This window comes from Aphelocoma coerulescens, chromosome 12, assembly GCF_041296385.1.
Source record: "Aphelocoma coerulescens isolate FSJ_1873_10779 chromosome 12, UR_Acoe_1.0, whole genome shotgun sequence".
Lineage (NCBI taxonomy): Eukaryota > Metazoa > Chordata > Aves > Passeriformes > Corvidae > Aphelocoma > Aphelocoma coerulescens.
The window spans coordinates 241,441-256,999 of NC_091026.1; the positions used below are offsets into that span (position 1 = coordinate 241,441).

General features: G+C 40.8%; 1 protein-coding gene across 3 annotated transcripts in view; it reads left to right on the forward strand.

Annotated features, from left to right (window-relative positions):
- BICD2 (BICD cargo adaptor 2) overlaps positions 1-15,225 on the forward strand; it is a 60,137-nt gene extending 44,912 nt beyond the window's left edge. The window contains exons 5-8 of one of the 3 annotated variants that reach the window (XR_011154625.1): positions 192-1,211; positions 2,274-2,425; positions 9,783-12,669; positions 13,126-15,225. Coding sequence is in view for 2 of the 3 variants with exons in the window: in XM_069027577.1 (XP_068883678.1) it covers positions 192-1,211; positions 2,274-2,425; positions 9,783-10,089 (1,479 nt within the window). In the remaining variant the exon portion in view is untranslated. Of the gene's footprint in view, positions 1-191; positions 1,212-2,273; positions 2,426-9,782 lie in introns of all 3 variants that reach the window. The other 2 variants (XM_069027578.1, XM_069027577.1) reach the window with 2 other exon arrangements.
- Positions 15,226-15,559: the final 334 nt, after the last annotated feature.

Below are 15,559 nucleotides of genomic sequence, written 5' to 3' on the forward strand. Positions count from 1 at the left end.
TAAGAAAGAACTGGCAATGAACACTGTGCTTGAGATAATTTTAGAATACACTGTATAGCCTGTCCCATAATGTGCAAGTGATTGGATTTCTGTAACCATATGGACCGTTGGCTAAGTTGCTGTCTCTTAGAGTAAAACCATTTAGTTGATACAGTTCCCTTAACATAGATGTCTGTGTTCCTGCATTTCAGATGGAAAGAGAAAAGGTTACTTTGTTAACAACACTGCAGGAATCTCAGAAGCAGCTGGAGAATACACGAGGAGCCCTCTCAGAGCAGCATGAGAAAGTTGGCAGGCTCACTGAAAATCTGAACGCCATGAAGAAGCTCCAGGCCAGTAAGGAGCGTCAGTCTGCCCTTGACAATGAAAAGGACCGAGATAGCCATGAAGATGGAGACTATTATGAAGTTGACATCAATGGGCCAGAGATCCTGGAGTGCAAGTACAAAGTGGCTGTGGCAGAAATTACTGACCTGAAAGAAGAGCTCAAAAATTTGAAGGCGAAATACAAAGAATGTGAGTCTAAGTATGAGGAAGAGAAGAGTAGATACGAGACTGAGAGCCAAGCTCTCACTGAAAAGATCACCTCACTGGAAAAGTCCAGCAGGCATGATAGAGAACAGATGACCAGGCTGGAGAAGGAGCTGAAGAAAGTCAGTGATGTTGCTGGAGAAACACAGGGCAGCCTCAGTGTGGCCCAAGATGAACTAGTCACCTTCAGTGAAGAGCTAGCCAATTTGTACCACCATGTCTGCATGTGCAACAATGAAACTCCAAACAGAGTGATGCTGGACTACTACAAGGAAGGTAAAGGTGGACGCAGTAGTCCAGAGGCCAAGGGAAGAAGGTCTCCCATTCTTCTTTCTAAAGGGCTGTTAACTATTGAGCTGGGAAAGGCAGAGAATGGAAGTGGTGACAGCAGTCCATCCCCAGTGTCATCTTTGCCATCCCCTGTGTCAGATCCTCGAAAGGAACCGATGAACATTTACAACTTGATTGCTATAATTCGGGATCAGATCAAACACCTGCAGGCTGCTGTGGACAGAACAACTGAGCTGTCCAGGCAGCGCGTTGCCACTCAAGAACTTGGGCCGGTGGTGGACAAAGACAAGGAAGCTCTCATGGAAGAAATCCTGAAGTTGAAGTCCTTGCTGAGCACCAAGAGGGAACAGATAGCAACTCTGAGAACTGTGCTGAAAGCCAACAAACAGGTAACCAGGTCTTAGGGATTTGAAGGTTACCGTGTCAGGGAATTAGGTCATAAGCACAAGAGAATTTATCTTTGAGGTCATTCTGCCATTCCCTCAGCTCTGTGGAGCTTTCATTGCTGGTATTCAGCTAGTCCAAGGCTGAAGCCGGCTGTTCCATTAGAGGTCCATTAAGTGGGACCCAGCTGTCCCACTTAAAGCCGAGCACTGGAGCTGTAACTGACTTCAGCTTCTCACATACTCCAGAGACTTCATTAAGGTTAAGGTAGCTTCAATCTACTGTCTGTCTGAATTAGATCAGGTTATATTTAATGTAGGACACCTAAAATGAAGAGGTAATCTTGCTTTCTACTTGAAAGAATTCTAGTACTTACCCTTAAAAGTGTTCTGAAATTTAAGTACTGTTCTCTCTCAAACTGCAAAATAAAAGAGAGCCTTTCAAGAAGAGAATGTGATATAAGAATGTGGTCAAAGTAACAGGGGTGAAAGGTAAAATCAGTCTTTGGGGATTCGACATTCAACAACATTAGCAGTGCAGTAGATGAAAATAACTGCCATTAAAGCACTACATGGCACGCTTCGCTTCTCTAAAGTTAAATTGAAATTGTCTTTAAAAAAAAGTGTAGTGTTGTTTAAGAATGAAATAGACACATTAAGTTTTCTTTTTCACATTTTAGTAAAGGTGTCCCAAATGTATGATAGGCAGAATGCTATAAGGGTTAGAGAACTGTGCTAGTGATTGACAAACACATTTAAATATCGAGATACTAAGTAGATTGTTTTGTTCCTTTGTGTTGCTAGTAGATAGGTTTCACTACATCTATATTATGTAACTTCCTTGATGCTGCTACATGGTTAATGGGAGTAGGAGATGGCTATGTCTGTTCCCAGTGTTCAGAAATGAAATTTTATTTTATCTGTACAAGATAAGTTCACCACAAATTTAACGTTCCAGTACAAAGTAAATGTTTCATTATGTGAATAGTGATTAAAAATTTTCTAGCCAGCCATTTGATGAAGAGTTTCATTAAATGTTATGTTTCTGTTCTCGCTGGTAACCAACAGACTGCAGAAGTAGCCCTTGCCAACTTAAAAAGCAAGTATGAGAATGAGAAAGCGATGGTTACGGAGACCATGATGAAGCTGCGAAATGAGCTGAAGGCTTTGAAAGAAGATGCTGCCACCTTCTCTTCCCTGAGAGCTATGTTTGCTACAAGGTAAAGAGTATAATGAACTCAGCAAAATTTAATTATTTGCTTGTGTGAGGAAGAGTTGAACATCCTTTCCATCCACCCTGCAGAGAATGGAGTGGTGCGTTCTTTTTCCCAAGGTCACTGCTTGCAATGTGTGTGTCTGTGATATGCTCCTGTTGGCTACAAAACATAAAGCTGTTGTGGCAGTATTTATTCAAGTTGGCTGAGAGATTACCTGCTATTCCTAGTTCTTGAAGCCGTTAGCTCTGAGAAGGAGTGATATTTAACAATGCAAAATGAGCATTAATTGTACACTGAAGATAGGACTCTGCTTTACCTTGATGATCTAGAAAAAGGTAAAGATGTTGCAAACATCTTAGTATTCTTAAGTTGTCCATCCTGCAGTTGGCGTCTGTCATTTCATTGACCTGCGTCAGCTGATTTGGTTGCTTTGTCTTTGGAACTTGCTTCTGCTTCTTAGTTGTGCTTCGTGGTGTTAACAGACCTAAAACCCTGCTGACACGTAGAATCACTGAATCATCAAGTTTCAAAGAGATCTTTAAGATCATCAAGTCCAACTGTCAACCCAGCACTGCCACTTAACCCCTAAACCACATCACCCAGCACCGGATCCAGATGCTCTTTGAACACCTCCAGGGAGGATGACTCCACCACCTTCCTGGGCAACCTATTCCAATGCCTGGCTACCTGAACAGTGAAAACATTTTTTTAATATCTACTCTGAATCTCCTCTGTCTCAGCTCAAGGCCATTTCACTCTCACTGCAGGCATGGCAGAAGAAATTGGCCCCACCTCACTACCACCTTTCAGGCAGTTGTAGAGAGCGATGGGGTCCCCCCTGAGCCACCTCTTGTCAAGACTAAACAAACCCAGCTCCCTCAGCGGTTCCTCATGAGTTTTCACTAGCCTTGATGCCCTTCTCTGGATGTGCTTCAGCCCTCCAATGCCCCTTTTGAGGTGAGGGGCCCAAAAATGAATGCAAGTACCTGAGATGTGGCCTCACCAGTGCCCAGTACAGAGCCAGTACACTTTATCTAAAAATGGTCAGTTTCAGCTCGGGGGGATTCACAGGGACACCCCTGGCAGTGTTCATTTGCCATGAGTCCCTAAATGCATTCCAGGCCTTGCCTTAGAATGCTGTTTAATGTAACCTAGACACCTGCTTTTAAGCTAATCCACAGGGATTGGGGGAGTCTGTATGTGCTCTGTGCTGCTTCTTTCTTTTCGGTCTCTGGACACTTCAAAAAAGGGAAACAAAAAGCCAAGAAGGGTTTTCTCTGTCACCTGCTAAGGAGCACCATAGTAAGGAATCACAAGGATGCAAATGAGGATTCCTCATTTTCAGAGGTGCTTCTACAGCAGCTCTCATGTTCCTTGAGTAATCTTTGGCTTCCTGGTGATTCAGCCTTCCTCAGCTGTATTTATGCATAGAGTAAGTGTGGAAACCAAGGAATGCTAAAGGTTGAACTGCGGCAGTTTGTTCTGCCAGGGAATGGAATACCCTGTACATTCTGGATTTGTCCTATTTTCTTTCCTCTCCCTCTCTGTTTCTGGAGTGTAATTTATATGCAAAAATTGCAATACCTTTGTTAGTTGTAGATCAGCTTCAAGCTGGGAGGAATTGGAAGCAGAATAAAAGTTCTTCTGAAAGAAACAGACCTAGGAGCTGTGTCCTGACATTCTCACAGGGAATTGTGGGTGAATAGAGGTAGAGTGAGCTGTGTTTGGAGATGTACAACAGACTCCCCTGCCTAAATGAACAATTGTAATTTCTAAACTTATGATATGCTTGATAACTGTAGTGAAAAAAATGAGCCAGGAACAAAGGAGGACTCAAAAAACTGAGGATGGAGTGAGTAGAGATGTGGCCTTCAGAGCCTTTTGTCTTAGGAGCATTCCTGAGCCTAGCATGGCAGCCTGGCCTTGGAGTCTGCGTCTAGCCTGAGATGGTGACAGTTTCACGAGATTGTGAAGAGTTGCTCTGTTCTCCCAGTGTGCCCCGTGTTTCAGATGCCACAGTAGCTATCAGGACCTAGTACTGCAGGTGGGGTACTGTCATCCCTTTCACTCCTGATCCCTGGTCAGGGAGGGTTAGTAGCTTGGTGGTTGGCCCAGTGCATTCCTCTCAGTGACTGTTTCATTTAAGTCTCCATTTTGGGTAGGATAAGCTTGCAAGTGGTGTTCCTAGGTGCTTTGGTGGAGATAAGTTCAAAAACTGTTTTGAGGTCTGATTTTTAGTCATGTTTCAAGTATCAGAAGTATGTAACAGCCCAATTTGTCCTCACTGTTGTAAACAGCCTGCTAAAGGAGCACCTCTTAGCAGTCCCCACAGTAAGAGTTGTGTTTCTTCTCTGGCCAAGAGGTTTGTATCAGCAGAGACTAATAACAAGTGATGGAGCCTTTACCCCTCCGTGTTTGTTTCGATGTTGTGTTCAAGTGTGGGACAAAGCAGATTGCTGCACACATATTTTCCACAGGAAGATACTAATTTTGTCGGATGTAAGAGAACTGTAAGAGAACATGAGAGTTGGAGGCTGGGCATGAATATAGTAACTGACCTAATTTCCTTTTCAAAGTAGGTTAATCCTACTAATTTGACAATACTATCAGCTATTTTTAATAAGTAATGAAAATACAGTAAGACCTCAGCTGGAGACAAGGGGAGGCTTGCACAACACAGATTAACAGCTCCCAGCTCTGATAGACTGCTGCAGCACTCTAGACAACACTGTATGTCTAAAACAAAATTGTTGTACAAAGGGATAAGTTATGAGTAATGTACAAAGAACATATATTTGCAGTTAACTCACTTCACTTGGGTCTTTGTTCAAGTGTATATGAATCAAAAGGCTGGTTTCAAGGTGGTGTTGAGTATTTATTGAGTTTGCTCTGCCCAGTGCTGTGCAATGTTTATTGTGACCACCAGCAGCAAATAGGAATAAAATGATTGGGAACAGTGGGTCCCAGATCAGGGTTGATACTGCTGGTGGTATTCACATCACTTCAGAGTGATGTAGAGAGCAGAGAGCTAGGAGCTACCGGTAGCTTTTCCTGGAAAAAATATTTAATTTTCAAAACATATTTTATGGTAGGCTTGCGTTATTTTTTTTAAGGTCCCATTTAGTAGGCTAAGAAAATTGAGATTTTTTTTAACGCAGAACAATATAAAGCCCTACTTAAGTGTAAGAAGAAGGGTTAGTGGCAGATTTGACATCAATTCATTCATCTTCCTCTAAAATATTGTCAGGAGAAAGACTGATTCCTTTCTTTGCAAGATGAAAGAGCTGTTCCCAAGTGCTTTGAGGGAACTTGAAATGAATATATCCTGTTTTCTAATGATTTAGCATGGGAGTGAGGTATGATCTCCTTGTCTTGTAGGTAAAAGATACATTTCTAGGTTGCCTATAAGAATTTGTTATTCAACCTTACAAGCAAATCAAAGCACAGGTTTCTTAAAATTGATTGCAGGGGAAAAAAATCACAAATCAAAAGATGAGAAAAATCTGACTTAGAAGTTCAGCTTGAGGCTTGTTTTGGTTAACTTTTCAGTAAGGAAGGAGGGAGAAAACAGTAGGTTTCTGCTAGTTTTCTGGAGAACATCCCTGAAGCTGCAATTTCCAGAGTACAGTCCTGGTGCTAATGAAGCACAGGTCCACAGGTTCATCCACCAGCAATTTGGGTTCAAGTCCTTTAAGGATGGTTAGATGCAAGGCAGAAGGCCAGTATTGCCATCCCTCCACATATTTGTATATAGCTTTTTTTGTTTTTAAAATTCTAGTTGTTGTTTCGTTAAGCTTCTTTTTTTGATGTTGTTAATTACCAGTAGTGAGAAAATGGGCAGCATCCAAGCCTTGAGTTCACTATCTACTTAAAGCTGTGAATGTGTGAAAATACAACAGGCTTATACTAATTTCCTATTCTTACTAAAAGCATGAAAACGAAATTATTTTCTTTCAAAGGTGTTTTTAAACGAAAGACATCTTCTGTTCTGATTTTATTGAATATATAGCTGGGAAGTAGCCTAGCACATGGCAAATGGAATTGTCAAAGGAAGGAGCTTTTATTGTTCAATCAAACAAAGCAGTAAAAATACACAGAGAACAAAGATATGCTGCCATAGCTGCTGCTGCCAGCTAAAGCAGGTCCAGAGCCTATGTCATCCTAGATGCTTAGGGAGGCAACATTGCTGGGTTTTGGTTTGTTTTTTTTTTTTGAGAAAATTAAATTGAGAGTCAGCAAGCAGCATGAAGGAAGAAAGTGGGGCCGATCCCAGTCCATTTCTGTGTGCAACATCTTGAGCCACTTCTAGGAAAATTCTCACCCCTTCGTTCCAGTAAATGATTGCTGTGCTTTGTACAGTGTGGTGTTCTTTGACTCTGGACAGCCATACGTGCACCAGGACAAGGTTTGAGTTTGAGGCTATATGATTCCTTTTGGATTAAAGATTTAGGAAAGCAGGTTCAGGATGCAGGATGGTGTGTAGGTAGAATAGTTAACACTCCTGCCTCTCCCCAGTCATCTCTTCTATAGGAGAGAATGGTTGCTCAGGTACAGTTAAAAACTGCAGCTGCATATATGGTACCGATAACACTTCCCTTTTGTTGGGAAGGAAAAAAGAACTTCCTGAATAGAGTTCTATGGAGAACAAAAACCCAAACAACCAATATAGGTATTTGAAATAGTGAATACCTTGTAATTTCTAAGGACAGTCAATTGATGTTGTAAACTTTCATGCTGACAGGAAGCTCTGTGAGATAATGACTTGCTACAATAATCTTTTGGAGTCAAAATTCTGGCTTTAATTACAGCTTGGCTCACATGGGAAAGACTTCACTGCTTTCTAGACTATGCCAGGCTTATGTGTCACCAGTCAGCCTTTGGCACAACTGTCTGTACTTGGTCAAGAGGCAGGAATGTTACCAAAATGTATGTAAGACGGTGTGGGAAGTCCCTATTCTGCTTTACTGCAATAGTTTTGTTTTCTCTTTCTTATCTCTTTTTGTTCCAAATGGGGTGGGGATGAAGAGATCTGCCCCCCTTGCTTTGGCTGGCCTGGTTTAACACTTCTCTGCTGCATGTCAGATCGAGACAGCAGCAATCTTGACACTGCTTCACTGAGCTGAAAGTTTTGGGGCTACATTAACTTCATATTCTGTACTAAAACGTGGATATGTTTTGATTGACAAGACAGAAGCTGGAAAAGGGCAGGGGGGAAACCTCCCCATATTTTTACGTTGCCCAAATCTTTTGGGACAGTAATACTGAGGTAATACTGAGCGTGAAACAAGGGGAACAGGGCCAGGTCACTCCAGTGCCAGATCATATTTTGCTGAAGCAATCGCATTCCATTCCTCAAGGAATTGGTAATGCTGTTCTGGACATCGCCCTGGTTTGCAATAGCAGAGCTGGGAAGGAATCAGTTTTGAGGTGTGTGCAGAAAAGAAATCAGAAAGGTCACTTCTGATATAGCCAGACCTTGCTTTTCACCTCAGATGTCATGAGTGTGTTTGAAAGCTGGGGGGAAACCCCATAGCCTCTCAGACCCCCCAAGAATCTTTAGCCTGTGCCCTGCTCCCACCCCTGAGGGAAGAAAACACCTCTCTGACACTCTGGAGCAGCAGGGCACAGAGTCAGTAGGATGCTGGGAGCTGTTCAGTTTTCTGGCCATGCCCTCCTTCTGGAGCTGGTGACACCCTCCCTCAGAGGGGAGAGCTCTTATGCTTTCAAGATTATTTTAGTATTTTCAGACTTCCCAGGGCTGTTTCCATCTCTCTTCATCTCTAATGCTGAAATATATTAATGGGACAAGATCTGGCCCCAAGTCTGGCTTCCACTCTCTGGAGTCTAGGAGTTGGTGTAGGGTCCATCTGGCCATGCTGAGAAGGGCAGGTGTTGGTGTTCCAACAAGTTGAAGGTTCCTGAGTTTGGGGTTTTTTTTAAAGACAGACCCCTCACATAATTGGTTTCCCCTGGGCTGGACACAGTGTGAGAAAGGCTGTGAGGAACTCCAGAGCAGGATGCCCAGAGATGCGAGGGGGCAGATTGCTGTGCATGTGGGGGCCCTAAACTCATACAAACTTCCTGTTCTGTAAAGCTGCAGTGCAGTTATAGTTCATGCAGTTTTATATTTATATTTCTGAGTTGCTGTTTAATCTCTCTATATATTCAAAAATAAAAATCTGGGTTTTTTTTCTTTTTCCTATTTCTATTCCCAAGCAAATAAAATGAGGAATGTAGGTGTAATCCTGGTATTTAAAGTCAGGGAGAGTAGAATTTGAGGCTTGATAGTATAAGCACAGCTGGTGAATCTGCATATCAATCCAGTTTTGTTTTGTTGGTGGGTTTTTTTCAGTCTGCTTTATATTATCTAACGATAAATGTCCCTTAAAGTCGGGGGCTTTTCCATTTCAATATTAGAAGGAACTTCTCTGCTGATATTTTTGCTTTTATGAAGAAGCTGTGTTTTACAGATGGTAAATTCCAGCTGGTACCTATGAATATTTAGTTCTCTACCCATCTGCATAAATGTTTGTCTCTGTGCTGTGAATATGCACCTACATGTAGACTTAAAAAATCTAAGTTGTTCATGGTGCAAGTTAAGCAGCTTCTAGGCTCAGTGACAATGACTGTAGATGGAACAGCTTTAGGCATTCATACAGCTTTACCACAGCCTTCCCACTAACTCAGTTCCTTTAATTGTTTTAAAACTGATTTTGATGGTGAGAACAATTATATAAAGGCCACTTGCTATTGAGAAGACAGCCACTATTTATAGCGTGATCAGAGTAGGTTAAAGTAGAATTCTGAAAGATGCTTGTTTTTAATAGTGCTGGTTAGTCCTCACTGGAGATTTGTTACTTGGACTTTGTCTAAAGTAACAAACGTCACAGTTCAGGTGTTCATCAGCTGATATTAATGGCCATTTTAGCACTGGCCATTTCACAACACTCCTGTTACTGCCCTCAGACCCTTTCCAACCTGAAGCTTAGAACCACTGTGATCTCTGTAAGCAGAGACAAAAGTAGTATGACTGCATAGGGTCTACTTGCAGGAGGACATCTCGCTGACATTCAGACATAAGTACAGTTACATCAGGCTGTGTACTTCCGCTCTTCAAGGATGCTGTTAATTATACACCATCTTGAAAGGCATGAACATTAAGTGCTGAGTAGGGGCTTTTAAGAACCCCAGTGAGAAGTAGTTGTGGTTGTCTATAAGTTTGGTTGAAGTTCCTATTTAAGAGTGTGTATGTAAGCAGCTGCAAAGCTATCGCTGCTGTACAGGTGGGACACAGGGGTTTATATTGGAAGGTGCTTATAATGGAACCAGGATTGCTAAAGATTGATGTGTTTCATTGCAGATGCGATGAATATGTTACACAGCTGGATGAAATGCAGCGGCAACTTGCAGCAGCTGAGGATGAGAAGAAGACTCTGAACTCCTTGCTTCGGATGGCTATCCAGCAGAAACTGGCCTTGACCCAGCGCCTGGAACATTTGGAACTGGACCATGAGCAGTCCAAAAGGGTGCGCACAAAGTCTGCCTCCAAAGCCAAGGGCAGTAACCCCAGTGTAAGTCACATTCGGTCCTGTGGAGACAGGTCTGAAGGATCTGTCCTGAACAACCAGGTGTTTTGTAGTGAGAAATATAAAATCTATTGTGACTAGGACACGTGTCTAGAAAAACCATATTCTGCATCTTATTTTATGCTGTAACTGTCAGCGTAAATCCCCACTATCTAATGTTGCAGTGAGTTGATTTGTACTAGTATGTTGTTGAACCAGGTAATACAGATTGTATTATGGTGGTCTTAACTGTAACTAATGCATAAGTATGGGGATGCTATTAACAAGTTAATAGTGGAAAGCAATTAGCTTTTTCCACAATTAACATGTCTGGGGTTTGCTGTTTATGGTAAGTGTTAAGAGTACACCTGATAGAGTATGTATCTGGTGTTACTTACTGTAGTCTGTAGAGCACAAATGTGATCCTTCCTCCAGGGTTGCAGCATACTTCAAGAAATGCTTTCATAGGCAGAAACAAACAGAAAACCTTCCTTGTTACTCTGGCTTAAGTGGTGAAAAGCAAAGGTTAAAATTAGAACTATGTCTTGGGAATGCAGAGCATTTGGAAACTGAAGTCAAACTTAATTTGCCTGTTGTAGCAGATGTTAAATACTTGCTATTGTATCACCACTAACCAAAGTCCTAAAGCTTTTATAGGCTATAAAAGCTAGAAAAAAACCTTCGTACATTATTTACACTCTGCGTCCCTCTCTTCAGAGGGATAATCAGAAGAAACTTGCACAATTATATTAAAAGTATGCAATATTTACTCCATCTGATACAAAATTTAAAATGTTAAGAATTGGGATCCTACCTGGTAGACAGTACCTCTTTAAGAAGTTACATCCTGAAAGGATCTTTGTGGTCTTATGTTGCTCCTTGCAAGCATAACACTTTGGAAAGAACCTGTCTGAGATATCCTGTACAGGAAAGAAGCTGTAGCCACACAATGTGTATGTGTAGAATTAATATGACTATGGTCTAGCATTGTTGGTCACAAACAGTTTTTCTCAGCTCTCAGTATTAACCTGAATAGGTAGCATTTCAGAGCTCTGATCATTTATTTAAGTACACAGAAGATACTGCATTCTGTATGCAAGCCATGTGTTTCACAGGGCTCTACATTAGAGGCACAGGAAATTGATCCAGATCATCCTGCTAATGATTTATGAAGTAGGTTAGTGCACATACTAATCTTTAAAAACAAATAAACCTTTGTCTGATATTGAACATTTAAGGGGCCTTTTTACCCACTTAATTACAATAAGTTTGATAGTATAAAAGTGTACTTTATAATTGGTGCCTACATAAGAGAAAAAGATTGAAAATGTTGCTTCTAAAATTGAGGAAAATTTGTGGAGCACTGAAAGGCACAGTTCTTTGTTTAACCCGGAGTTTGAAGTGCCTAGCCTCAGACTTTATTTTAATGTAAAGCCCTGTTTGTTTTGTACTCTTTCGAATACTTTTGTATGCCTGTAGTGCTACTAAAAGCAATGTGAGCCTGTGCCGGTGAGTGCTGGATAGTGTGGTTCCCAAAGCCATTCTAACCCTGTGCTGTGGTTGTGCTCCTCTGCCTGTCCTTGTCGATGCTCACAGCTTGCTCCGTGCACTGCCCGTGCACACTCAGGAGATATCCCAGTGCTAACAGAAGCTAATACGAGCATGGCTGGTTTTCCCACTGAGGGGAAACCATGGGAGATTTTGGCTTCCTAGGTATTTTTAGTCGTGTTGGGGGGAAGTCTTCTAAATTAATACAGTGAGATTTTAAACAAATGAAACATTGCTACAAAGCTGGGAACCATGGAAATGCTGCAGCCCAGAGCCAGAATTGTGTTTATTGATCGTGAGAGGAAGAAAAAACCCCCAAGTGATTAAATTCTAATTCATTTCTAAAACATGACTGCTTGGGGTTTAAACAAATTTCAATTCTGGTTTTATAAACTAGGCCCTGTGTGTCTGTTATTACTTCTTTTAGAAAATACTGAATTCTCCTGAATTTGAGCTTTAATATTGCTAAATAGCAGGTTTGATGTTTTGGAAGAGACATCTTTTATAATTTTCAATCCTGCTTTTCTCTTTGCTGCACAATCTTCCAAAAGGCCTTTATTCTTCTCATTCCTGCATTAAATACAATTTAAAAATACATGGTGAAAGCAAGCTTTTGAGTGCTAACTTTCTCTGCACTGATAGACTCAGTAACAATTCTACTTCTACCATAGTAGGGAGCTTTAACACAGTTTTCACTGCTTCCGTATCCCTAATGACAGTACTTTTGCAAAAATACTAATGGCAAAAAGGTAAACTGGGAAAACTAATAAAATGCATTGTTAAGTTTTTTTTCAAATTAGTTAGAATTTTCTGTAACAATTTAGGTGTTACCAGACAGTGACTATTGCTGTGAGGCTTGGCTCATTCTTTCAGTTCTAAGTATGAACAATTTTGCTATTAGCCCAATACCCTTAGTGATCATTTCCCTTTTCAGTCATTTCTGCAAATATTTAAAAAATCCTAAGAGCCAGCCTGACTGCTGTTGGAGTCTATCACTGTTATGGTTTATCCTGTCAGGAAAAGAACTGAAGAATGGTGTAAAGTGACTCGATCCTGCTGTTTGTATTTTTAGGTGGTATTTAAGACTGAGTCTTTTAATTCTTGATTAACAATTTCTTGAGACGTTCATTTGCTGTAAGTCTTTCGTATCTGTCTCAATGGGTTGGGGTAAAGCATGGAAAACTCCTTAAGCCGTCACCTACCTCTGCAAGCAGGCTCTTCTGGATGATTCTCTGCATAGGCCTGCATGATATACTGACCTGCATGTTTCTGGAGAACCTAAAGCTTCACTGAAAACACTTCTTGCACACTCACTGCTTTTAACTTATGCTTGAAGAGCAAAGCTTTATTCAGTACTTGTAAGAATCCTTCTTTCTGCAAAGCTGTTGCTTCCAGGCTGAGCCCACAAAGCCTTGTTCACCCAGTGGGAAGGCATCTGTGAGCTGGAGTGGCTGCAGTTCCCCCAGCCAGCTAACAGATCCTCAGCCAACTAACCTGCCTGTGCAGCACATGGGGTTAAGTTTTCAGTTGATTGAGAAATAAACACTGATTTTTTTTTTCCTAATGCTATTTTGTTTTTCCATTTTTCAGCTGTAGAGTAGTCCCTGAAGAAGGCCTTTCCAACAGTGCAACAGCATTTCTTAGCCCTCCTCACTCTGGTTCAAAGTGGTGGCCCATTGCACACAGAATGGAAACCACTGACCTGATCCTAACTTTTGAAAACACCTTTTCCTATATATTACCTGAAACCTTCCCTTTCTGCCTGAAGCTATAAAACAAACAAGCTTTACCTATAAGTGCTGCTGCAGTAAGAAACCTTACAAGTGCTGAAGAAACCTACTTCAAGTGTAATGCTCACCATGTTAGTCTGTGCTCTCCTGGAAATGTCGGATGGGGGAATTTACTTCATTGCAGATGCTCATTTTTTACCTGATTGTTAAAGCTGTGCACTTTTGATATTTTTCTTTAGCTTCTTTAATTACTTATGTAGAAGAGTTTATATAAATGCAGTGGTTTGTGCTCATAGTCTCTCTCCAATTTGAAACTTGTGACTTACGAATTATATATCAGCATGTGGCAGAGATTTGGGGGGGAACGACTCTAGATTGTGATTAGAAAAGAGTTTCAACAAAAAGCAGGAGCTCTGCTAAAATACGTGCTGTGCTTCAGCATCTTTTTTTTTAAATTGAAATGTTATGCTTTATATGTTTAAATTACTGATTTTTTAACTGCCATGTTCATTAAGAAATCCAGGGTACTCAAATTCTGGGGTTTTTTTCATATTGTATTATTATTCTTAGGAATAGTTCAATGTAACAAGAAGAAAACTTGACTTTGCTCTGGTTAAAACAGTAATAGGGACTTGAAAAATATTAAATAAGTAGTATTACCTATAAATTCCAGAATTCCTGGGTTTTAGGAAGTTGAAGTATTATCGATTAACAGAATTTTATACAACTATACCAGTTAAATTCCAAATTGGAATTGTTTTGTTACTTTTTTCATTTTATTGTGCCAAATTATGGTACATTTAGAAAGAAAAATTCTAAAGTGGTCAGTGATAGGGTGTTATCTATCAGCGCCTTTCTGTCACTCATTATTGCCAGTAGTGCCTTTGATCATTTGAGGGGAGACTCTTAGAGTAGCGTAGGCTAAGTCCTGTCACTTAGGAGGAATGGAATAGCTGGTTTGGAATTTGTTAAAGATGTGGAGCAATAAGTGCTGAGTGAACTCCCATTTCGCACATTTTTAATGGTAGTCTTACTATAGAGATTATATATTCAAGGAATTGTAAAAAATTCTGTTAGTCAGTGATATTTCATCATGCAAATCCTTGCAAATTCAGGGGTATAGAGGGGAAAAAACCCAAAACTACAAATCTGAACAAACCCGACTACACTTTGGGAACCAAATGGACTTATATTGAACAGATGAGCAGTGTATGACCACGTTTATGGTATCAGTCCAGGAATGCGTCGGGAATGTCTCTTATCTGTGGGCGGTGTGCGGTGATGGGTGCAGGAACCACGGCGCTGTGTGCAGATGTGAACTGCAACACATCGGGATGTCCTTTGCATGTTGTGTCTATTTGTGATTTCAACAAACAGAAACAGAGAAGCGCATCAACAAGCCATGTCAGGCTCTCAATGGCTTGGTGAGGCTCATGTGGTTGATTAAATTGGTACTTCCGGAGGGGAGCCCTCCCACTTCTCAAAAAAAGTACAAATTGACCTAATATTGACAGTGCGGAAAAGATTTCTGTTTGCTGGAAAAAGCATTATTATTCCTAGATGTGGGGACTTATATTTCCATCTTCTGTTACAGTATTGATTCATAAGAAATATTGTTGCATTTAAAATTACTACATTTGTATGTGGATATTTATTTGAAATGATGTCAAAGTACTGTATTATGTTCTATGTGCATTACCTTTTAGTGATGGGTTGGTCTCCATTTAACGTCCTGTGCATGTATTCTTGCCAAGTAACCTTTACACAGATCTGAAAAACAAAAAGGTTAAAATGTGGAAACTTCTTAAAAGGATAACTGTGTGTTAAGTGGATAACCTTAGGAGGAGGCGTAGAAGGCAAAACATTGCTTCCAGATTAATAAAACAGTTTTTAATCTAGGAAAGCAATGTGCCTGCGTAAAGGTAGTCACATTGGCAGGAGCAATAAAAGAGAAAAGGAATTGCGTGTTCTGCCTGTTGGTTTTGTGGTTTAAGAAGGTGCTGGCTTAAGTAGTCTGCTGAAGGGATTTTCAGCCAGGGGCCAAATAAATACTAATTTTTATCTGAAAGAAACTGAATACTTCACATGAAGTTTTCTGCAGAATTAGAAAATTAATTATTTGTGCTCACATTCAGGGAGCACCATCCTCTCTTATTCCATGACATCTTTGTGGATTAGTTTTGGCCTGGATCAGACTGGTTTAATGTGTGGCACTGAACAGCCATGCAAACACTTGTACTGGTACAGGGAAAGTAAGGGTAGGACTAAGGCTATGGTGTCAGTGGTGACAAGTT